The 23,628-nt window shown below is 43.7% G+C and overlaps 1 protein-coding gene across 2 annotated transcripts; it reads left to right on the top strand.

Annotated features, from left to right (window-relative positions):
- The first annotated feature begins 824 nt into the window (after window positions 1-824).
- TEF (TEF transcription factor, PAR bZIP family member) lies at window positions 825-23,278 on the top strand. 2 transcript variants are annotated; one of them, XM_066550941.1, is made up of 5 exons: window positions 825-1,112; window positions 11,361-11,687; window positions 13,166-13,386; window positions 14,021-14,232; window positions 16,140-23,278. In XM_066550941.1, exons 1-5 carry the CDS (start codon window positions 1,010-1,012, stop codon window positions 16,159-16,161), a joined length of 885 nt encoding a protein of 294 aa, XP_066407038.1. In that variant the 5' UTR covers window positions 825-1,009; the 3' UTR covers window positions 16,162-23,278. The 2 variants fall into 2 exon arrangements, with proteins under 2 accessions (XP_066407038.1, XP_066407037.1); XM_066550940.1 differs by lacking the exon at window positions 825-1,112 and adding an exon at window positions 5,579-5,793.
- The last annotated feature ends 350 nt before the right edge of the window (window positions 23,279-23,628 follow it).

Here is a 23,628-nt window from a genome sequence, read left to right on the forward strand (position 1 = left end):
GAACAAACTGAGAAATAAAGGCACTTCTGTTGAAATACCACACTCAGCAAAAGAAAAGATCACAGCACATGTAAGATGCTTCTTCTCACACCAGGTTCTGAAAAAGAGGATCAGACCTTTATCCTCCTGTCTCCAGTCCTTTTCTCCACGCTAAAAATTTCACTGACAGGAGAAGAGGGGCTTTGTGTGCTCAAGATCTTACTTAACCAGCTGTTACCAGGGTATTTGCAGGGTTCATGAACTCTCTTCCTGTATAGCAGTGCTCTAAGAGGAGGCTGTTTGTTTCCTGATAAAATTCTGTGGCACTTCAGAAGAAAAATCCTGGATTTTGGGGATGATGCACACTTTATAAGAAAGAAACCTTGTGCTATTATCAATATTAACTTAGGAGGGACACGCAGTAATTGTTGCATCACATACAAATAATCTCACTATGTTTATCTCAGCTAAAAAGTTAGCAGGCAGATGCAGACAGCATGTGTATCTCCCTGTAACAGCCTGCACAGCTTGGAGCTCCTCAGAGCCTCCCAAGAATGTGCCAGAGGATCCCTCTCCTGTTGTGTTTGCAGCCAACATGTACCCCTAACAGCACACACTTGCTTTTTTTCCCCTTCAGACACATGTATTTGTTATAACACCTTGGGAAGGAAAAGGGTGCTGCCTTTGCAAAGTTAGATAACTGGCCCAGTTCTTTGCTGCCGGATTGGCTGGGAGAGGCCCTGTAAAACCACGCTGGCCAGGCGCCCAGCCCAGCCCTGCAAGGCTGCAAGCTATTTCCACAATTGGCCACTTCAGAGTGGGAGAGGGGGAGGTGAAGACAGCCAGGCAAGCTGCATCTCTGCCAGGCTGCTTCCCATTCTCCTTGTTTTTTCTGAGCCAGAGCAGTTCGGCACACCCGCTCCGGGTGCCTCCGAGCCCATCTCGCAACGCCCAGGATAGTGGGGTGTGAGGTTGGTGGCCAGGCACCTGGCCCTCCCTTAGCTCTGCTGGCACAGTCCCAGGACAGGACATGTCAAGCTGCAACACCCCTGGGGGCCCCACTGCCCTGGACTTTCCGGAAGTCCTGAAGTCCCTACTGGAGTATTCCTTGCCCTGGACCAACAAGATGACAGGTAGGATTGAGGAAATATGTACTGGGGGTTCTGTTTTGATTTCTCCATCCCCTCCTTCAGTTGCAAGGTGAGAAAGGGGCAGATGTTGTTTGCTGCAAGCCCTGCCAGGGTGTGTTTCCTCAAAGTGTCCAAGTCAGACAGGGAGTCCTGGCACTGTGCGTGTTGTGCAGCTAGAAGGAAAAACGGCGGCAATGGATGGATTATAAAATCATGCTGAGCTCCTGATCCTTTTAATCTCTGTGCTCAGCTACTTCTTGGAAACCCTCAAAGATTCATGCACAGAAAAGGCTTGGGCACTAATGTTCATGCTCATATAGAAGCAACTTCCAGGATTGCCATTCCTTGTTGTCCTATGGTTAATAACCACTAAGTCTCCAGACATTGCCTTTTCCCAGACTCAGACTGTCCAGAGAGCCCAGCCTGCATGGGGCAGGCTGACTGTGCAAACTTTGTTTAATTGTTTATCAGTGAAAAGCTGGGATAGAGAACATAGCAAATGCTGCATTTTCTTTGCAGGAGCACTTCTGTACTCCTAGGCTTTCTTACTCTCTGTGCAGCATCCTAGAAAACAAATGAGAAGAACCCAGGAGGTTATTTAGTTTGGGCTTTCACTATGCTGAACACTTTGCTCATGCTGCACTTATGGCTTTGCTAATGCTGGGTCTGCTCCAAGCACCCATCACAGTCTGAGTACTCTCTGATTTTGGATAGGATGCTACAGACCCTTAACAAGCCACTTTTTGGTTGCTGTGTTTTAATGTTTGCTGCACAGTGCTGGGGAGGTGTATGGGAACACCTCAGCACAACAAGCCTATGTCTGGGCATGAGAGAGTTGAGCTCACAGAAACAAACATGCACAGAGCTTGCTCTTCTCTAGGAAGTTGCTACCAGGACATCCAGGCAGCTCTGCAGTGTTGAGGGGCAGCAGAACCCAGGAGCAGAAAAGCCAGACACAGTGTGGAGAGGGACCGTGCTCTCGCTCCAGGGTCAATGGGAGAAAAGGCTGCTCCTGTGACAGTAAAGCATTCATGTAAGGAAAGGTACCTGCCTACACCTGCTGTAATACTGTGAGTCCTATGGCACAGGCACAGCTCCCTGTGGAAAAGGGAAATAGGGCAAGGGGAACTGCCCCACCCCTAAGGGGCTCATTTTGTCACATTGCTCTGCTGCTGCCTCCTGTGAGCTCTCTCTCTCTTCTTTGCTGAGACTGCCCACTAAGAGGTGTGTTTACATACCACACGTATGAAGTGCCACTGTTTGTGTGGACCAGGGCATGTTTTCCCAGCTGACAGTACCCAGGTAGAAAGTGGAACTGTCTGGGAGGAGGCAGTAACAGCCAAGAGCAGCTCATGTGGTGCAGAGCTTTGCTGTGGCTAAGTTGAGTTTGGCTGCTTTTCTGGGATCTCTTCTCTCCACAGCCAAGTGGATTCAATTAATCCAAGGGAGGAGTGCTGGCAAAACCTATCTGTTTAGAGTAGGGGGTAGAGGAAAGATCAATGATTTGAAGAGAGAATAATTTAGTCTTAACTGAATGTGGCTTATTTGGCAGCTGAGAGTGCTGTTTTGTGGCAGCTTTCTTCCTCAGCTCCAGGACCACCCTGCCTTTCCGCATCACTTCCCACAGTCCTCAGAACTGTCTTTATTATGCTGCCTCCCTCTCCAGACCAGCATTCCCATCATGGCCCTCTTCCCACAGAGCTCAGTTCTCTCCTTCTGGGTCTCCATACTTGGACAGCACTCATCTGGATTTGCTAGTTCTCAGGCCCCTCTCTGAAATTCTCTATTCTGCTATTCAAACCTCCCAGTTGGGCTCACTGTACATCTCTCCCTCACACCCTGTGCCCAGCAGAGAGCTGCTTATCACTTGCCTCCCTCCCTGCTGCACCCCAGAACTGGGCTGTTCTGTATCATCTGGCCCTGACAAGACTCCCAGCAGCAACAGGCAAGGCTGTTGCATTTGTCTCCTCACATCTCATTGTCCTCCACTCTTCCTTCTCAGCTGCAGAGTGAAAGCAAATGTAAAAATCCCAGACAGATCCCCTCTTAACCAAGAAGGTAAAGCTTGTGGTACAGTGCCTGCTTTCTGTTGGCAATTGCTTTGAACACCTAATCCCCAGAAGCAGTGAGGAAAAGCTCTCAGGGCAGCCTGCCTCCTAGCTGGCAGGGTAGTGCTAATGCTGGAGCAGGGTGATGTGAGAAGAAACCCACAGGAATGTTCCTCAGAAACTCCCTCCCTCCTTCCTGCCTTTGGGAAGAGTAGCTAATGCTGTGTAGTCTAGACCCTTTCCAAGGAAAGTCACAACTCACAGGGGTGCAGAACAAAACTTCATACAGTGGAGCACGGGTGGAAATGTGCTGGAGGAAGAACATGGTCAATCTAAAGGGAAAAGCCCTGGAGTAAAAGCTGCTGAGTGGTTTTAATAACCTCCCTTCATAGAGACGTTACCCAGCAAAGCAGCTGCCATTGAGCTCTGCAGGGGTGATGTGCATAGACCCTGTTCCTTGAAGGAGTGTTGTACACTACTGAGGCACAGCATCATCCTTGGGGGCCACCAGCATTGACAACAATGGAACAAAGTGACCATGAGAGCCACAACTGAATGGGAAGCCTGCAGCCTGCCCCACTTTGGCTGCGTCTACTTGCCTAAAAGCTGCTCCTTTGTGACCTCACTCAGTTGTGTTCTCTATCACCTATCAGTAGCTGTTTCCTAGACAAAAGCACCACTGTGGGCTTGCTGCCCCTTGCCAAGCTGCGTGTGCTGCCTCTGTCGTGTGTGGTCTGACATCTGTGTCTCATTACCCTCTGTGAAGTGGCATCTCCCTTTCACACATGTGCCTTTTCTTCCTGCCAGCTGAGCTTGGCAAGGCGGAGGGAGTCCATGGAGCACACTGGGCAGCGGAGCATGACCTGCTCTGCCTGCTTCTTGCAACTGGATTTATCAGCCTTGATAAATGATGCATTAACCTGCGCCGTTGCAGCCTATACTAACAGGGTGGCCTTTTCCAGGCTTCCCGTTGGGCAGCATGTGTGCAGGAGTTGCATCGGGAGTCCCGCCCGTTCCCTGTGAAGGAGGGAGCAGATTGGGCCTCCCAGCCCACGCAAGAGAAGTAGCTGCTGGGTAGGGCAGCTCCACATCTGCCCAGGTTGGGTGGAGATGGCCTCTGGTCCTCATTGCAGTAAGACATTGGAGAAAAACACCTACCCTGTGTGACTTCACATTCCATTCCTTTTCCTGGGGCATGTGCAGAAGAGTTTAGACCTGATTTTGGTTTTGTTTTTTTTTTTTTGGTCACAAAGACCATCAGGGTTTATTAGTAAGGGTCAGGTAAAATCGTGCCTTGCCAATTAAATTAAATGTCTGAGGTTTGTGGCAGGGAAGTTCAACCAAGCAGATGCCCAAGTGCCTACCTGAGACGAAGATGTCTTTTATTTCTGCTGGCACGGATAGGAATGCCTCTGCTCTCGCGGCTGTGTTGGATGCAGAAGGGCCGATCCCTCCCTTTCCCGTAGCTTCGCTGCAGCCCATCCTGCCGAGGGAAGAGCAGCCGCTGCTGACAGCAGAAGCCTGTGGCTGCAGCATGACATTTCTGCGAATTTATTCATTTGTGGGAGAGGCTCCTCAGTATCCACCTGAGCTCTCGGGAACGAAATTGGCAATATTTGCTCCCTTCTTGTGTTCAGCAGCTTAAATCCTAGCACGGCATCCTTGCTGCTAAAGCAAGGGAGCCGCTTGGAGAATCACAAGAATTTCTTGTGATCATGACAATTTGGAAAGGCGGCCTCTCCACCCTTCCCCCAGCAGCCCGCCCATGCCAATACTGCAGTGAAGTCCCTCTCCCTGCCCATGTTATGTAGGGCACGCCGCTGCGGGCATCGTGTGGGACGGAGGGAGATTAAATCCAGGGCACGCGCGAAAGGTGATTTTAGGACCCTAAAGGAGGATACGCAAGGGCGGGCTGGAGCGCTGGCACCGGGACAGGGCGGGGAGGGGGTTCGCAGCCGTCGCGCTGCCGGGACGGCTCTCACGGACGCCCGCTCGGCCGCGGCCGCCTCAGGCACCGCCGGGCGCGCGGAGGCGCAGGGGGCGCGCAGCCTCCCCCCGCCTCCTCCGCCCTCCTGACGGTGACGCAGCGCCCGCGGGAGGAGCGGGAGGGGGCGGGGCTCCGAATGCTAATGAGCTCCGTTGAGGCCCCGCCCCTGCACGTGCCCTGGCGGGCGGGGGGCGCGTGCCCGCGCCGGCCGCGGGGAGGGCAGGGCGGGGAAGGCGGGGCCTGTCCGCTCGGGGCCACACCCCCTCTGGGGGCACGGACCAATCCCGGAGCGCGGAGAGGCCGGGCCGGGGCGGGGCCCCGGAGCTCATGAATACTGAAGCACGCGCCGGGCGTCAGCTGGCTGCGCCTGCGTCGTTCGCTCCGCGCTTCGCCGCTGCTGCCGCCGGGTCCCGGGGAGCCGCCGCAGCCCCGCGCCGCCGGTGACCGCTGACAGCCCGCCCGCCCGCGGGGAGTATGCCCGGCCGCGCCGCGCACCAGGAGGCGGCGGCGGCGGCGGGAGGACCAGAGCCCACTGCGGCCGGAGGGAGCGCGGGGGCCGCCGCGCAGCAGGAGCGGCGGGGCCTGGCGGGCGCGTTCCCGCTGGTGCTGAAGAAGCTGATGGAGAACCCGCCGCGGGAGGCGCGCCTGGGTGAGCGCGGGGGCGCGCGCGGGGGCAGCGGGAGCGCGCGGCGCCCCCCAGTTACCCGCCCCCACCGCCCCCTTCCCGCCCCGTGGCTCGGAGGGCGGGACCCGCCGGGTCACGGCGGGACTGGCCGCGGGGGGAGCACCCGCGGGAGAGGCCGCACGCCCCGGCCCTCTCCCTCCGCCCCGTCCCTCCCTCCCTCCGCCCCCTGGCCGGCCGAGCCAAGAGCCGGCCGCACGGGATCGCTCCCCGCCTCCGGGGATCGCCCTCTCCGGAGCGTGTAGGTGCCTGCGCTGGGCAGAACCGAACGCTGCGGGAGTGAGGGGTGGGCAGGAGCCGAGACGCGCCACGCTGATTTTAGTCCCTCGGCTCTCTGCAGCCTCCCCCGCCTGTAGACGCGTAGCTGGGAGCAGCAGTGAGAAGGTTTCCAGGCTTGCTTGACCTTAATTGCTGGGAAGTTGCCCGATACACGAGTAAACAGCGGATCCTCTCAGATTAGGTTCGGTGATAATCCATAAGGGTATGAGTGACTGCCTGCACATGCAATCCTGCATGGGCTGGAGCTGCCTCTCTGCCACTGCTGATGTGGACAGCAGCTGTGTCAATAACAGTGCTAGTGCTTGTAGTCTTCGGTGCTCATGGCACACTTTCTTTTTTCTTGGCTCTTCTTTTCTTTTCTTTTTTTTTTTTTTTTCCCTTCTCATCTGGCAGTATTTTTGCCTTTCTGAGTATCAATTTTATTTCGAGGAAGGCTCAGGATTATCTGCACTGCTGTTCTAGCGTATAATAAAAGAAGTCCTTACACCTGTGAATTTTGAGGTTAAAAATAATTTTTTGGTACAGTAGACAACATCCAGGGTAAACCACGGCATAAGCAAGGTTGTCAAGATTGTTGCCAGTGAGGATCCTATCTACCTTGCATGTCTAATATTGCACAATACCCTGTAAATCCATTTTGTGATTCTGGAGACTATCTTTTTCTCCTTTCTGCTAAAAAAAAAGTCAGCTTGTGATAAAGGTTTTAGTTATGTTGCTATGGTGCAGGATGCTGCAGCACACAGAATCTTGAATCTGCAAAATAATGGGATTTCTTAAGATATTTCTGCACCCAGTCCTTTTTAAAGACATTAGTGCCAGCAGTAGCAATTTCAGTATGGTTGCTGATAGGGATTTAGTGACTTTGTCTTGGGGCTGATTTTTGTGTTCAGAATCACGTGATGTGGCTTATGGAGATGTAAAAATCTGAAATTAATATGATTGTGAGGTAGTGCATTTTTCTAAAATTAGAAACATTTGATGCTAGATTGATTACTAGATGACCCCATTCCAGCTCGTGAAGGTGCTCACCTAAAGCCTGCTAGTGAGTCCATTTCATCTTGATTATCCCTCTCCATTCATGGTGTGATAAAGTTCAGGTTGTTCTTGTTCTTAAAATTTCTCCATAGATTTCCTTAGTTCACTTTGTTCTGTTTCACTTCACACTTTGTGGAACTTGTTGCTCTGTGTTTATTTTGGTCTCTGATACTTGTTTGCATATTCAAGACAAAAGAAAGAATGCCTTCATTGTCAGCAGGTAGTTACTCCTAGTTTACAAAAGGTTTGTCAATAGACCTGTGACTCAATTGACTTCAGAGGGTCCTTGATTATTTTCTGTTCTTTTAATTGTGATACACTCAAAATGTTAAAAAATTACTCATTCACTTAATCCAGTGGTGCACTTTCAGCAAACTTTCTGAGAAAAGACCCTGTGCTTTTGTCTGGAATACCTATTGACAAAAACACAGTTTTCTGTCTTACTCTGTAAGGAATTGTATCAGCTAGCTGCAGTGTCTGTCCATTTGTAGTCTCTGCAAGCTACCTGTGGGTTTTCCAACTGCTGTGGGTAATTTGACTACCCACTCAAAGCAAGCAGCTTTCTAATCCTCCTGAGCAGCAGAGGAGGGAGGTCAGCCAGTTCCAGCAGAATGCCATCCCCTTGAACACCCTGCCATAGACTAGGTACAGCTCACCAGCCTTGCTGGGAGTTGGAGGGATTAAATAAATAAAAATAATTCTATTTCTATAAAAAAAGGAAAAGTCCCATGGGTTAAGGGAAGGCAATTATTATTCTGGAGCAGAAGTGTAGGTCTCTTCCATTAGTAAGGAGCTGCTGCATACTCTCCAAAGGATGCCTTAATCACCAGTTGCATGCTGCTGTGGCAGGAGAAATGCCTCAGCAAACATCACAGTAATGGGCATTAGGGATAGGGAGCCCTGCAACCTGCCTTGTTCCATCCTCATAAGTGGGACTAAAGATTTATGGAGCAATCAGCCCATACATACATACATACAGATATATATATATGTGTGTAGTGGTTTCAGTATAATTTCACAATATTTTTTTGGTGAACAAGAGGAAGTTTGTCAAATAAGTATTTGTTCTTTTGTGGCTGGGCTAGCTCGTGACAGCATGGTGGCCAAAATCTTTTGGTTGGTTATTGGTTTAGTTGGTTTTTTGGTTTTGAGGAAAAGCCAGGACAGGGAATAAAGCTCTTTTCATGCTGCTACTTATGGTTAAAACAGCAGTATTTCCAACAGTTCAGTAACTGAAACGGTGCACTTAAGTCACTGAGCATAAACTGGTGTCCTCACTGTTGACAGCAAATGTAGAGCCCAGTTAATAGGTCACAGTAGCAGAATGAGGGGGCTAAATCAGACATGAGCCATCATCAGCAGAAGTACAGTCCAGATTTATCAGGGTGACCTTGAATCACTGCAAATGGAGCCTCTTAGGATACTGCAGCCCTGCTGTCAGGTAATACCTGTTTACACTATAAATATCTTAAGAGAATTAATCTTTCAGGTCCCTGTGCTGAGGTAGACAGAAACTTTCCCCTCAAGATGTAAGAAGTTAATTAGTGTTTCATTAGATGTTGTGCACCCAAGCAGGATGTTGTGTGGCAGAAATAAAGATTAAATTAGTAGAAAGAAACCCGTGGGAAAACATCAATGCAAAAATGATCATACAAAGGTTTTACCATGTTATGTATCATCTTTGAAACAGATGAGCTCCCAATGTGTGTTAATTTCTGCTGTTTTATTTCAGATACTGTTAGAAGTGAGGGAGGAGAGAGAGACAGCATAGCTAAACAAAGACAGCACTGGGGGCCCAGTGCTTGCTGAGTTGTCAGCTTGTAGCAAAAGGACAAAAAATTTCAGATGCTTTTCTCTCGTGGAGGAAGGATCTAATGTGGTGTGAGCCAGGGACAATCACAAGAGGAAATTGGAGGAACCACAGTTTTTCCAGGTTACTGCAGGACAGCAGGGTGATCATGCACGTCCAAAAGGCATTAAAAGATCTGACAAGAGCCACATATCCAAGTAGTGTAGTCTTTTTAGCTTCTGCCTTCTGAAATATATTTTTATGCCTTATATCCAGTCTAACAATCAGTTAATATTTTTTTCCTCTCTTGGAGGTGTCCTATTAGATGTTGCAAAACAAAAGCACTATTAAAACTGGCTTAACTTATAATGGTGTACTGTTGTTTTCCAGAGTTAAGAAATTTTTTTCCTTTTAGTTGACATTTTGACTTGACATGGCACAAGTTTTTTTTAATCATGCTAATTAAAAATAGTTATTTACAAATAATTAATTAGTGTTGCTTGGATTTGTTTTGGTGCTACCTTTACTAGGATATCATCCACAATGTCCAGTGCAAATCTGGGTTTGCTTGTGTTGGGGAGTACACAATCTCTATTCACAGGTGAAATGTTGGTTCCAATTTGGTGGGGTGTGCTCCAGTAGTAAGGGAAATCCTCCTGATATATGGAGTAGGTGCTGTTTCTTTACTGACTTCAAGTAGGAGCTGTTTAGAAGCATTCTGGTTATTTACACCATTACTGTTAATCTGCATGTTTGCTTTGTCCAAGCAAAGGGTAGGAAAGCTGCAAAACTCCCCATGAAAAGGAGTTTATAGCAGGAACAAGAGCTGGAAGATGGTGATTTGAAGGGAGTAGTGTGAAGTGGCAAGGAGAAGGCCAAAAGCTACAAGGTGATATTACCAAAGCTTGGGTCCAGGAGCCACTGGTCTGAATTCAATGTATCCTTTAGGTACTTGCTCTTGATCCCAAGCTGGTGGCTGGTGAATACTTTCTCAGCTCCTTGGTTTAAAATCAGTATCTTCTTTTGTATAAAATATTCAGAATCCGGTAGATAATTTACTTTGTATGGCAGCACTGTTCTTTAAGCCATAAAAAGCTCTTTCAGCCACAGATCCACACCAGCTAAAGCAACAGCGGAAGGAATGCCACTTTTATCAGAATAGGTTTTATATAAATAGGCTTTTCTGATTTAGAGCAGAGTTTCACCCCCTCTTCCACCCCCGATAAAGAAAAATGCTCCTTTTGCATGTTGTAGCCAGTCTAGAAAACCCTAATGCCAAAGATTGGTGCATTTTATTGGGCTAATCTCTCTTAATACTGGAGATCTAAACTTGGTCCAGTGTATGTCCTTGGAGTCCTTGTTCTATCGAACAGAGTATTTGTTGGCTTCCATGGTAATGCCCAGTTTGCAGGTGATGAGGGTACAACTGGTGACTGTTCCTTCCTTTTGACAGCAGTGCTGGCTCAGTGCTGGCAGTACTAGCACTGTTTCTGGAATGCCTCCTTCACTGCTGATAGAACTGCATGGCTGCATGGAGAACTGGATCAGGAAAATGACTTGGATTTTTAATTTTTTTCTGCCAGCTTATTTTTATCTCTTAAATTATGTAATTATTCCATAACTTGAGTTTTCTGCTTGGATTCTGTCCCAGACAATTGTTAAGATTCAGTAGCTATGGGGAACATAGAAACAGCCATTTTTCTGTAATATGTGCACTGTAGCACAGTAAATGGAGAAAAACTCATCAGTCTCTTGTGACTTGGGGGTGTGATGTGGGAGTGTGCCTTATTAGACATCTCCCCAAAGAGTGAAAATTGTATGTAGGTACTCTGAGCTATCTATAGTGAGCAGCACTTGGAGCTATTGCTTTCTGTGGACATGCTGAGTCATTTCAGAGAGAAATGCTTCTAAAATGCTGAACAATAAGCATCCAGGTCTCTGGTGTCCTATGGACCTTTTGACTGATTTTCAAATGTAATCTGAAAACCCATGTTCCTCTCCCATTTGTATTTAAATTATTGTTCTGCACCTTCCTTCTTTGTGCATAGAATAAGCTACTCTGCCTCCTCAGAATTTTCTTAATGGTTTCCCATGTAATCCTGCTTAGGGACACTCGCTTTTGTTGTCTTCTGAGATGGGTATGTGAAACTCAGGCTGTGTTGCAGTGACTGGTTAATAAGCTCCATGCACCTTGGTAAGTTGTCAGCAAAGATGCTGCTCTGCAGAGCTGCTCAGCTGCCTGGGGCCCAGCCATCACAGGGGGTTAGAGCCTTCCATACAGAAATGTTCCTTTTCAACATCTGGTTTTCCAGATCATGTCATGAGGCAGAGCCATGAGCTGAATTTCCTTTCATGGGGATTTTGTTTGACTCTTAAACCTTGAGTCTCTCCTGTGTTTCAGCTTGCACAGTGACCTACTTGTATTTTTCAGATAAAGAGAAGGAGAAAATAAAGCTTGAAGAAGATGAGGCAGCAGCTGCCAGCACTATGGCAGTCTCAGCTTCCCTCATGCCACCCATTTGGGACAAAACTATTCCTTATGATGGCGAGTCTTTCCACCTGGAGTACATGGATCTGGATGAGTTCCTGCTGGAGAATGGAATTCCTTCCAGCCCTACTCACCTGGATTTGAACCAGAATCCACTCTTGCCTGTGGCTGAGCTGGAAGGGAAGGAATCTGCCAGTGCTTCCACTGGTTCTCCTGCATCATCCTCTTCCACTGCAGTTTACCAGCAATCTGAAGCAGCCTCCAGCACAGGTACATGGAATAATATGGGGCTCTGAGGGATTTCTGTTGTTCTCATATTAAAAGGTGTCTCTGTAGATCAAAGAGGAGATATGCTAACCTGTCAGTGTTTGCTGTGGCAGGTTAAACAGTTAAACATGCTCAATGTAGAGCCGTAGTTCATGTGTCAATTCATGAAGATGCTGCCTCTCCTTTTCTTTCTCTCTTTCCATCCTATAAAGAATGAGTGTCTATCAATGTGCAGTCTGTCTATCAGTATGCAGTCTGTTTTTCTTTTGAAATTATAAGAGCTGAAATAGCAGCATAAAGTATTTGCTTTCTTGGTATTGCTAATATATATTTTCTCAACTTGTCCAGCTTCTTACTTTCTCAGGTAATTTTACAACAGATTTGATAGCTTGTCATAAGTAATTTTTACTACCTTGGTCTGCTTGGGTGAACTTAGGTGAACTTAATGTACCTCAAATAACAATGTTAAATAGAAAAACAATGAAGCAATCATTATTGTGGTAGCCTGGGAAATGTGAAAACAGACACTTGGAAAAGGTGTTTTAATGATGCAGTTTGATGTTCTCTGGTGCTTTGAAGTGGGAATGGAGGAACAAACAAACAAAACTGTGCTTAAATGGTACTAGGAAACTTCATTTGTACTGTGGAGATCTTCTCTATTAAAGAATTCAGCTGCTCAGTTTGCCCTAGATTTGGAGTTTAAACATGATAGCCATCACAGTACTATTTCATGAGCAAGCTTTAAAGAAAGCATTTTGCTCTGGACCTCTTTTGTGAATCTGTGGGAAAGATAACATGGAATTCCTTCCGTAAATTACAGGGTGTGGCTTTTTTTTCTAGGTAGTATATGCAAAACTTATTTATTGATCACTACTGCACATGGCAGTGACGTGCAGTTTTGCAACTCATGTATATGAAGTTTTGTAAACAATAGATTGATATGATAAAGCTCATATGAACACTACCAGTGTCAGACTTCTCTGTTGGGACGTTTATTTCCATGTGGAAAAGAAGAAGAATACTGTTGCATTTGTAGCAAAGTCTCCTTTATTTAGTCAGTTGTTTGGAAATATACTTGTCTGACCTTTGAAGGTCCCAGGGACTGGGGTCTTTGGGCAGGCTTGTTTCTGTAAGGATTTGTATGGCACAAAACTCAGGCTGATACAAGTTTCTCCCTTCTTACTGCCACTGAAGGTGCTTTTTGTGTGTGCAAAGCATGTAATTTTTGCCAAGGAAGTATTAACTCCTGTCCTGCATCTGTCTACTCATGTCTGTTATTCTGGCATATGCTTCTAGAGTTATATTACAGACTGGACTGTGAACTCTTTCTCTGTACCAGCAGCAGTACAGCACCCACCACACCTCAGGGAAGCACCAACTAATTCAATGAGATATTTCTCACCACCGGGCAATAAAGTTGGCTTCTTTGTTGATTCTCTTCATCCTGCTGAATATATTGTAATTTCTCCTCTTGTTGCCAGAGTCCCCACCACAAAATGAGAGAAATACACCCAGCCCCATTGATCCTGACTGCGTAGAAGTTGAGGTGAATTTCAACCCTGACCCTGCTGATTTAGTGTTGTCCAGTGTGCCTGGCGGTGAGCTCTTCAATCCTCGTAAACACAAGTTTACTGAAGAGGACCTGAAACCACAACCTATGATTAAAAAAGCCAAGAAGGTTTTTGTCCCAGATGAGCAAAAGGTAACAGATTTATTGCTGCAAACTCTTCTAGGCTTTGACAAAAATTTCTGACTCTTTGCCCAACACTTTGACATATAGAGCTAATGCAGTTTACCTACATGATTGATCAGAAGCACTGCCAAGAATAGAATTGGCAAGCCAGCTGCTGTGCTTGCTGGTTTTCAGGTTTTGGTATCATGAGCTAATTACTGGCAAGGAGCAGCTGATCATGCTATACACAGAAATTAGAAGAGCTATCAAGTCAAATCCTCATCACCTGCACTTTTGAAGGCCGTTGTCTATATTTGCCCAGTATTGTGTCTAATCTGGACAGATTAGACACAATATAACAGGTGGTTTTATGTAAAAGTTCACTCCTGAATTGAAACTAAGTAAAGGAAGCATTTCAGTTGGACAGCTTCTTAATACCCAAGTCTCTAAATCTCTTTAGTTCTAGCAAACCACTTGGTTAATGCTAAAAGAAGACTTGTGTAAAGATGAAATCACACAGTACTGTGTGGTCTCCATTATCATGTCCGAGCCCTGCAAACCTATGGAGGAGATTCCTCAATAGAGCAGTCAGTGTGAATATCGTTATACAATAAAGAGGTGTCTCCAAAACACTTGTCAGTTTGGCATCTTTTTTTTAATACAGGATGAAAAATACTGGACAAGGCGAAAGAAGAACAATGTGGCAGCAAAGCGTTCCCGTGATGCCCGGCGGTTAAAGGAGAATCAGATCACAATTCGGGCGGCCTTTCTTGAGAAAGAAAACACAGCCCTGAGGACGGAGGTGGCAGAGCTGCGCAAGGAAGTGGGACGATGCAAGAACATTGTTTCTAAATACGAGACCAGATACGGACCCTTGTAAGCACACCCTTTTCCTTGTTAGGGCTCTTTGTTTTAGCCTCTTAGACTTCTCTGCCTTCTGTAGAGACTCCCAGAAATAAAGTTTATGGAGGCTTTGCCATTTTGCATCTACACTAGAAAGAAACCAACAAAACACAAACCCTGTTTCTGTTGGCACAACTCGTTCAGGCCCTTTCCTGATCATTCTGTTGTCCATAATCTTAGCGTCCATATTTAGAACCTTGTTTTCAACACTGATAGAACATTTTCTGATGTCATACAAGTGAACAGATTCACCTGTCTGGAGGAATCAATGTGGATCCCTCCAGACTGGAGAGAGCTTTTGCTATCTGTTCTAACCTTCATTTTTAAGTGGAGAAAGAGCCTAGGAGACTCTCCTCTCTCTTTCTTTTTTTTTTATGTTTAATTTTCAAACTCTTGCTCTTTTCTCCTCTCCATTCCACCTCCCCCTCCCAGTAAAAGTGTAAAACATAATTTTAGAATATAAGTAGATGTTGCTGGGCAGCATCATGAAATTGTTTCCTCTCCCATTCAGAGGCACTAGAAAGTATCTGTTGTATAGAACTCTGTTCCTGCTGAGGAGGAATAGGAGAACCTTTAGGACAGGAAGACAGGAAAACATTCAATCTCTTGTAAAAACAGAAGTATTGCAAGGTGAATCTATGAATGTTATGCAGAATGGAGTCAGTGCAGTTTAGATTACAATACTGTCTAAATGTCTTGATAGGTTCTAATCCTGGATAACTTGCAGAAACCAAGGAGAGAGAATAGTGAATCACTCGCTTTAGATATGTGGACAAAATAATTTGATGTGGGTTCTAGACTGTATTTCTACCACCACCCCTCCTTTTTTTCCTTAGGGGGTCTTTCTTCTTGAACTGCTGATAAAGCAGCATGTTGCACTTAACTGAGAAGTAAGGGAGATTTAGAAAAAGAGGTCTGGCTCATTAGGCTGAACCTTGAGTCCCAGCTGTTAAAAAATGGCCAGCACCTTATGCTTTGAAAGAAGGGGCTTTTTTAAAGAAGTAAACAAGCCACTGTTATTTTACTGCACCTTACCTGTTGTGCAAGAGATTGAGAAAGAGTTTTGGTCCTTTGCCTCGTGAACACACTATGGGATAAGCTACACCCACTATAAACGTGAACAGTTTACCTCACTGTCTCCTGTGTAGCAGTATATCTGGTCTCTCCACACTTGCTGGTTCTATCTCCAGCATGTTTCCTGATAGAAAATTAGCACACAAGACTTGCCCTCTGGGAAGTAATCCATTCTCAGCACCAAGTACTGCTTCAATAATATATGGTGTTAAAAGAAAAAAATACGCTGTGTGTGATGTTGAGACCTTCTACACGACCTACAACTGCAAGAAGTAGAAGCTTCACCAGAAGTATATGTCTAGAAGTCCTCTTAACAAGAGAAGCTGTCTTAAGAGAGTGGCCATGTCAGAACTCTTAGGCTATACTTCCTGGCATAATATTTATATTAAGGAGTAAATGTGGGATGGTGATGTTGCGGGTAGTTGCAGTTCCTCTATTGAAATCTGAAAATACAAAAGCATTAGGGCTTATTTTCTATGCTAAAGACTAGCTTGTCTTTTAAACATAATGTGGAAATTATGAGTTTAGAGCAATTTTGTGTTGAATTCTTAAGGAAGTGGAGAAGCAGGCTAATCCACAACACCTAATGTATGCTTTGAACTATTCCCCCCCCACCCCCCGCTGTTATGCTCTTAATTTGACTAGAGTGGCTCTTGATGCAGTGTTGGTCTAATTTCCTTCAAACATACTAAAAATTGTCACCCTTTCAGCAGGGGTTTTTTCTTTCACAGGGTGGTTTGTGGTGGTGATGGTGGGAAGTATGTTATAAATAAATTGTCACACTAAACACTTTGCTTTGTTTAAAGTGACTTATCTGATTCCGAGTGATGCAACTTTAAAGACTTTTAAAAACAAAGAAACTAAAAAGCACACATGAATCGCCAGTCTTCAGAGTGAGCAGTGAAATCTGTGAGGTGTCCCAACACAAACAACTGATGATGACCCTGCCTGCCTCCTTGCCTGCAAGTACCCCATCTGACTACCCAGGGCTGGGCATGATGAAAAGTGCAAAGTCTCCTTAATTCTGTATATGGCTTTCTTATCTGTCTTTCTCACTGTAACTATGAACTACAATAAGCTTACCTACTGGGGTTTTGTCAAGACACTCAAAGTTCATGTCTCAAAGTCTGTTGACAGCCTGTGTGAATAGTGACTCTTCGTTTTGGCACTCAAGTGGAAGAAGAGAGGGAGTTTTAAATGAAAGTGTCTGTATATATAAAGAACTGCTATATTTTAAGACTCTTTTCCCTGCAGTATAATGAATTTTATTTAATACTGCAGCTCACTTCTGGTACAGTGTAGCGTATTGTGGAGTACTGTCAGTGCAGAACTAAAGACACCGGGAAGACAGCAGCCCATAATGTGTGAGACTTCAGTGCAGAAGATTACAGCAGATGTACTGAAAATATCCAGAAAGCACCACAGTGTGCCATACAGGGAGTAATAAACCTCTATCAAATGACCCACGTAATAATAACCCACGTCGGTGGCTTTCCTGCTCCACAGCTACACTGCTGTAACCTGCCTTTTCCTTTAGTTCATTTATGACGCTCACTTTCTTTTATGGTATCTTGCTGAAAAAGGATCTATTCTTCTGCTAACAACTTAGCAGTCATAGAAAAGGTGCTATTCTGAGCTGCTGATCTCCAAGTCTTTTGGCAGTCTGAAACTTCCAAATGAGTATTAGCTCCAGGAAAACAATGACTATTAGTTGCCATATTACCATTTTCTGTCTCTTGACTGCAGGACAACTGTGGTGCTGAAGGTGAAACAGCCAATGATATCCCACAGTTACAATGGGCAGCTTAAGAGTGAGGACCCTTGTGCTCGTGTGGGAGGGTAGATGAAAGCTTGGATGGATTGTGGTGATGTTTATTGTGTTTAGAAGATGGAGGAAGTAGGTGGAAGTTCCGCTGTAAGAATTTCATTAGCATAACAAGAATCTGCTCTTATATTAAGGGAGCTTGAGAGCTAAATCTGTGTGGGAAGAGCAAGAGTAGTTACTTTCTAGGAAAGGAGTACAGGGCCATGCTTGTAGCCAAAATGGAGCTTGTAAGACAGGAGTGTGTTCATGCCTGGAGATTATTGAATAGCATACACCTCAAAAAAAAAAAAAAACCAACCTTGAAAGCTTTCTGAAGCACAAGTGCCAAAATTATGAGGCATGACTAGTTACCTGGATAGCTCAGTGCTATCATATTGAACAATTATTTTGAGTTTATGTTTACCCAAGAGATTCTACCCCTAATTTCAGATCAGAAATACAAAGAGAAAAATGTGAGAAGCAGCAGCTAATATTGTAAGCTTAATAAAAAAAAAAAAATCAAAAGCGAGGATTCATAACCTGTGTTTGACAGCATAACCTTTGTACAGAGCTTATATATTAAATGTAGTTTTTGACCTATCATTTTTAATGGACGATGTACTGAAGTAAAGAAAGTGTTTTTAATTTTTTGCTGGTTACCAAAGTATACCTATGAGTGTATTATTATAAAGCTCTGAGATAATCTTGGGATATTTTTATCAGATAGATAAATATCTTAGTTCCATGTTGCTGATATGGCAGCATATGTCTCTACCTGTATTGAGTACTGCTGATTTGGACTGATATTTTTGGTTTGTACTGGGTTTTGCTTTATTTTGGTGATAAAGGCCCAAACCATGGATTAAGAAAAACAAACCAGCAAGAAAACAAACAACCATGACAGCATGTAAATGTAGCAACTTTTTTCATTTATACTTTCTAAATTTTCAGTTAGCCCTGGCATGTTCTTAAATGTCATGCTTCCTGTTTAAATCACAAAGCCAAAAGCTAAATAGCTGGGCAAAGAAGTTGCTTCATTTGGATCCTACTGTGCTTAGGAATATCTTTTAAATACTTACATATTGTATACAGGATTTGGTTTTGCAGTATGTCATGACATTTTAACAGCAAAACATTCAGTCAATGAGATTAGTATGTGCAATTCTATTGTTTTATTTCTGTTATCCTAAAAGCTTACACAGTGGAAACTAACAGTGAATGTTCATTAGATCTTTCTTTCAGAGAAGACTGTTAGCAAACATTTGTGCTTCCCTGTAGAACAGTGCAGATTTGCACAATCTGTGATTTATGTGTCTACGGGTTGCAAAACTGGAAAATCGCACTTTAGGGTGAGGGAAGCTCAACTTTTGTAGCTGGAGAACTTGGTGTTGTTGTTATTAAGAAGCAGTATCTTTAAAGATAGATGAGAGGGTAGTAACTATTTAAAGGAGTGCAGATATAGCCACACAGAAAATACTGTGCAATGCTGAACTCCTTTCTCAGTTTTTTACAGTCTCAGGGAGTTAAGTTTATTGCTCCAGAGCTCCCTGCTCCTCTCGGAATGATTCACTCTATCATTTTGTTTCTTTGACTAGGATGACAATCCTATCTGTAAGTGATAACTTGGGTATGTTTTCTTAGTGATCATAAGAAGAGAAATATTTTTGGCTCAATTTGAATATTAAAAGATGCTGAACTGACACTGTTAGGGTTTGAAGTTCTCTAGCCTTGGAACATACTCTGTAGAGGCCATAAGTTTGCCTGATGCCAACCTACCCCATTCCACAAAGGGACCATCTCCAAGGGGAGAGAATAAAGGGCATATGCACCTTTCAGCATCACTGCAGGGATTGCCAGGAAAGAGAGCAGTTCATGACAACTGTACTTTCATTAGGAAGAAGATTGACGCCACATGGCCATTTCATAGTACTAACTTTGAAAATATATAAACTGTGGATGAAATTTGTGGACAACGAGTGTTGTTTTACTCTACAGAAGACAGCAGCTATGAATAAATAATGTGCAATTTTTAATACAGTATTGCTTTCATACATGATGATCTAATCTACGTATAGTGGGTTTGTGTCTAAAAATTCCAAAAAGCTTAGTCTTTCACCTGTTGCCAAGATCTGCTCCCACTTAAGCTGGTGAAAAAGATCTCATTAACTCCCACAGGAAAAAGTCTTTACTCTTTTGTGGTTATTGTAAAGTTTTAGCAAGTGCTGGAGTCACGGGTGTCTGCTTTCCTCTGAAGCATTCTGTGCTGGGATCAGGTGGATACATCTCAGATTGCAGGTGTAGTGTTGGTAAACTGGTCCTGATAGTTTTGATATTCAGCTAATCTGAACTCTGCTTTTTTTTGGTCCTCCATGGACAGAGTGAAAAAGTAGTGTATTATAAACTTGTGTTGGAGGAGAAATGTTTTCGGGTTGTTTGGTTTTTTGCTAAGCGTCTTTTTGCAGTAACATCTTATGTCTTTTCTGACAAATCTCCATTTCCTTGCTGTGCTGTTTGAGTGCCCAAGGTGTTCTAACTAGAAATCACTTTCAGCATTATCTGCAGGCCTGCTACTAATTGTACCAAATCAATTTCAAGTTGGGAGGTGCAGTGGAAGCCCAGCAGCTTTGGGAATGCTGTAATAAAACCACTTATGCAGAAATTATATTTTTTTTTGTAGATAGCAAAAAATAATGGACCTGCACAGAGGAGAATATTGCTGCTTCAGTGTTGTAAGCCACCTGAGCTTAAAAGGGCTTTGTTCCTTGTGATCAGGTGCTTTCATTTTTAGTGAGAGGAAGGTATCTCAGACATTTGTAAAATCCAGATAGGCTTTTGTTCACCCTCTTAGTTTTAGCTGCTAAGCACAAGATGAGAAATACAAATTTATCTTAGTGCATAAATCTCATATTTTTGGCAACTTACACCTAAATCCATAAAGAGCAAAATCATTTGTTAGTGCTAGCATTGTGCCTTTGCAGCACTACAAGACTCAGACTGGCTTTCTAGATGTTCAGATAATTACTCTGGTCTGTATATCTGCCACTGTAACATGGTGAAGATAGATAAACTCACAGCTGAAGATTGGGAGAATGGTAGAAAGAATAAGCTTAACTAAATATCTGTGGAGATGCTAACACAATGCTAATTGAGAAATTACAGTGATTTAACTCATCATAATGCAAATTGGCATACAGATGTAATTTGTTAGTTTGATAGTCTGCTATCCCTCACGAGTCACTTTTGGAATGCAAACTTCTTGAAATTCAGACACCTACAGGGAAAAAGGAATCCTTTGAGTAGGTACATACATAGATAGACATAGATACTTGGCAAGGAGAGCAAAGAATGAAAGGGGAAGAGGAGAGTAATGCAAGAGTCTGACCTGAGTGAAATTGCTAAAACTGACTCCTCACTGTTTACAATTTTAGGCCAATTTGAATCCCCTCAGTTTAGCATCATACTGAAGATAAGTAATTATTTAGGTCTTGGCAATCTCCTTGTCTTGGTCCTACTTCCACAGTCCAGAAAGAAGTGAAAGGAATATACAGATAGGGAGAAGAGTTACTACAGAAAGGCATGAAAAAATAGCTGTTGCTTCAACTAAGTGTGCTGTTGCGCTGGGACTTGACCTGCCAATGTGACCTGGTCAGTGCTGTCTCGTGAGGAAACTACTATCTGAGGCCCCAATCTTTTAAGGCCTCAATTCTGCTGTCATTTCTGCATGGGAAGAGCCCTATATCTGTAGAGAACCATGTGGACTTCACAGGATCTGTTATTGAATGTGAAGCTCTGCCCAGGCAGTCAGCTGCAGAATTTTGTCCTTAACACACTGTCCAGTTGTAGTTATAGGGCTTATATTAAGTGTAATCTGGGTGCCTGTTATATAGCCAAAACCCTTGTTACTTCATTTTCCTAACTAAGGCATGAGCAGAAGCCCTTTGCTGTACAACATCTGTAAAAAACTTTAAAATGTACTTCACATATGTCTAGTAAATTAAGGCATGTGATTTTGGTCTGTGGGTCTCAACAAACCTTGCTCGTGTACCTGCCTGAATGTTTTCCTAGATCTGCAGCTCTGTTTCAGTGAGAAGGATGGTGGGATTTGTTCTCTCCAGGGGGCACAATAGCAGCTCTCACCTGTCCCACTGCGGTGACTGCTCGCTACTGGCCACGATCAGGGATGGATGCATCCTCCGCACTTTTATGTGAAGTTGTCTGAAATATGGTGATTAACATAATTATTGGAATACTGTATTTTGTATAACTTAGAACATGTAAATACACTTTTAAAACTAATCTGTTCTATGAAGTAATAAATAAGTGCTTCCATTGTAATATCTGAATATTGTTAATGCTTCATGTAGCTTGATTTGGGATTATTTCTTTCCTAGAGAACTACAGAAATCAAAACAAAGATTGATGTTGTGGAATTCTAGTCTAGTTGTGATGCTTTCTATCAACAAAAAATGTTTTAAAAATAATAATGAGCTACTTAAGCAGAGAAACTAAGATTTTGAGGGAACTGATTCTCTTCCAGTCTTTCTTTAATAGTAGTCACTGATTACATTCATAATTCTACTCTTCCCATCCTGTTAGCTGGACAGTTGATTTGTTTGTGAGTAGCATTTGGAAAGTAGCAATATTAAATTATTTGTAAACTTCAGTGACTGAGGAAAACTAAAGCTGGGTGGTTTTTGTTGGGTGTGGTTTTTTTAACTATTCTCTCTTTTGGCTCAAACAGATCTGTCTCCACCCTTCAGCCAGACTGCAGCAAGTTGCAGTGCAACAGTGAGTGACTGTTACTGAAGCTCATTTGTGACTTAGATAGTCTACATCTTTATTAGTTCCATTATGTACATAGATGACACAGGTTTCCTGTTGTGGTGTGGAGAGAGAGAGAAAGGGATTAATGACTTGTGCTTTTGCTGAGTACATGTTCACTGGATGCTGCACAGCTGGACCTTTCATCAGATTTCATGACCTTTTCTATCTTGTGTTAAAAAGAAAAAAAAAAAAGAAAAGAGTGGAGTAAGAATCATAAGTAGTCTGCTAGGAAATCTGAACGCTTGGGTTTTGAGGAGGAGGTGAGATTAATCCATCAGCCTTCATGTAAAGAAATTAGTCTGTGATGACACTTTCTCCAGCCATCATGTAACTTTGTCTTTAATGCTGTACTGGAGCAGTCTCTTCTCCGGTAACAGCTGTGTCTGCAGTGTTCCATAAATGACAAAGCCACATCTTTTGTAGTGGGCAGAGACAACGGCATCTCTTTTTATTTTCTTCTATTTTCTTTCCTCCTCTCTCAGTGTCTCTAGGCTGTAAAATAGCTATGAAACAGCTAAGCAAATGTGCAAGTTATTCTGAAAACTCTGTTCTTGTTAAGCTTTTTCAGACACATACAGTTTTTAACTGAATAATTTGAGGGAACTCCTATCTGCTATATTTGGCCTGAAATTCTGTTGCCTCTTGGATAAAAGTATTTTTTTGTCTTCAGATGTGACACTGATCTGTCCCATTCATTCAGTGGGATGGATGATAAATCTGCACAGTATTTATATAAGATACAAATCTGATCTTAGTTTTACTGTGTGTTAAGTTGTTTAATCTCTTGGATGTCTACTCCTTGAGGTTGTCTATATAATTCCTGTATATGTAGCTGCTTTTTGAAGCAGTCCATCAAGAGCATTTGAGATCATCCTGACTGAAAAATTCTATAGAAGTGAAAGTGATAATAAAGCTTGTAAAGCAGCTGGGTAAAACTGTATTACCATAAATGGTTTTAATTTATATATGAATCTTCTGTCCCAAACTGCTTATTTTGTACATAAACCTAAACACTCCTGGCAGCTGATGGGTGAAAATAAAGGTGCTTAAACAGCAATCTAATGAGGAAAGGGCATTTCACTATTACAGAGTTGGTATTATTTTATATTTCCATTTATTACACTTTTTTAAATGTATAAACCACAGATTCTCAAAGTCTTCGGCTTGGATTTTGTGAGTAGTTTAAATCCTCTCACCTCTCTGCTCGTAACTGGTTTTTAAGAAAAAGAAAAGCTTTTGTTTAAAATGTAAAATTTTGACTGTATTAAATTCTGTTAGTACCCTTCCTTTTTAAGAAATAAAATGTATATTCCACTATGCTGAGATCCAGTAATTTTGTTCTCTAGACAGCATACTGTGTGGTGTACAGCTCCACTGCCAGCATTACACCTGCAGTTTGCAGTGAAGTTGGTAGACACTAAAGCAGCTGATCACCTTTTGGAAGCAGGTTCTTGCTGTGCATTTCCCATGTGTTAAATGTGCTTGGTAACAGGTATACAATTCCCTGCTTTTATTTTCTGGATTAACTGATTTCAAAAGCATTGCAAGGTTTTGTGTTTGTCCTGCAATGACTCTTGGTTGAACTCTCAGGTAGGGAGAAAAAATCTGAGAACAAGTCAGCTGCAGACAACTTGGACCATGCTTTGTTACACTGGGGCTGAGAACAT

This window comes from Molothrus aeneus, chromosome 5, assembly GCF_037042795.1.
Source record: "Molothrus aeneus isolate 106 chromosome 5, BPBGC_Maene_1.0, whole genome shotgun sequence".
Lineage (NCBI taxonomy): Eukaryota > Metazoa > Chordata > Aves > Passeriformes > Icteridae > Molothrus > Molothrus aeneus.

Coding starts and splice junctions, on each gene's coding strand:
- TEF (XM_066550940.1), top strand. CDS start 5,619: ATGCCCGGCCGCGCCGCGCACCAGGAGGCGGCGGCGGCGGCGGGAGGA. Junction 13,387..14,020: donor TTGTCCCAGATGAGCAAAAG/GTAACAGATTTA, acceptor TTTTTAATACAG/GATGAAAAATACTGGACAAG. Junction 14,233..16,139: donor GAGACCAGATACGGACCCTT/GTAAGCACACCC, acceptor CTTTGTTTAAAG/TGACTTATCTGATTCCGAGT.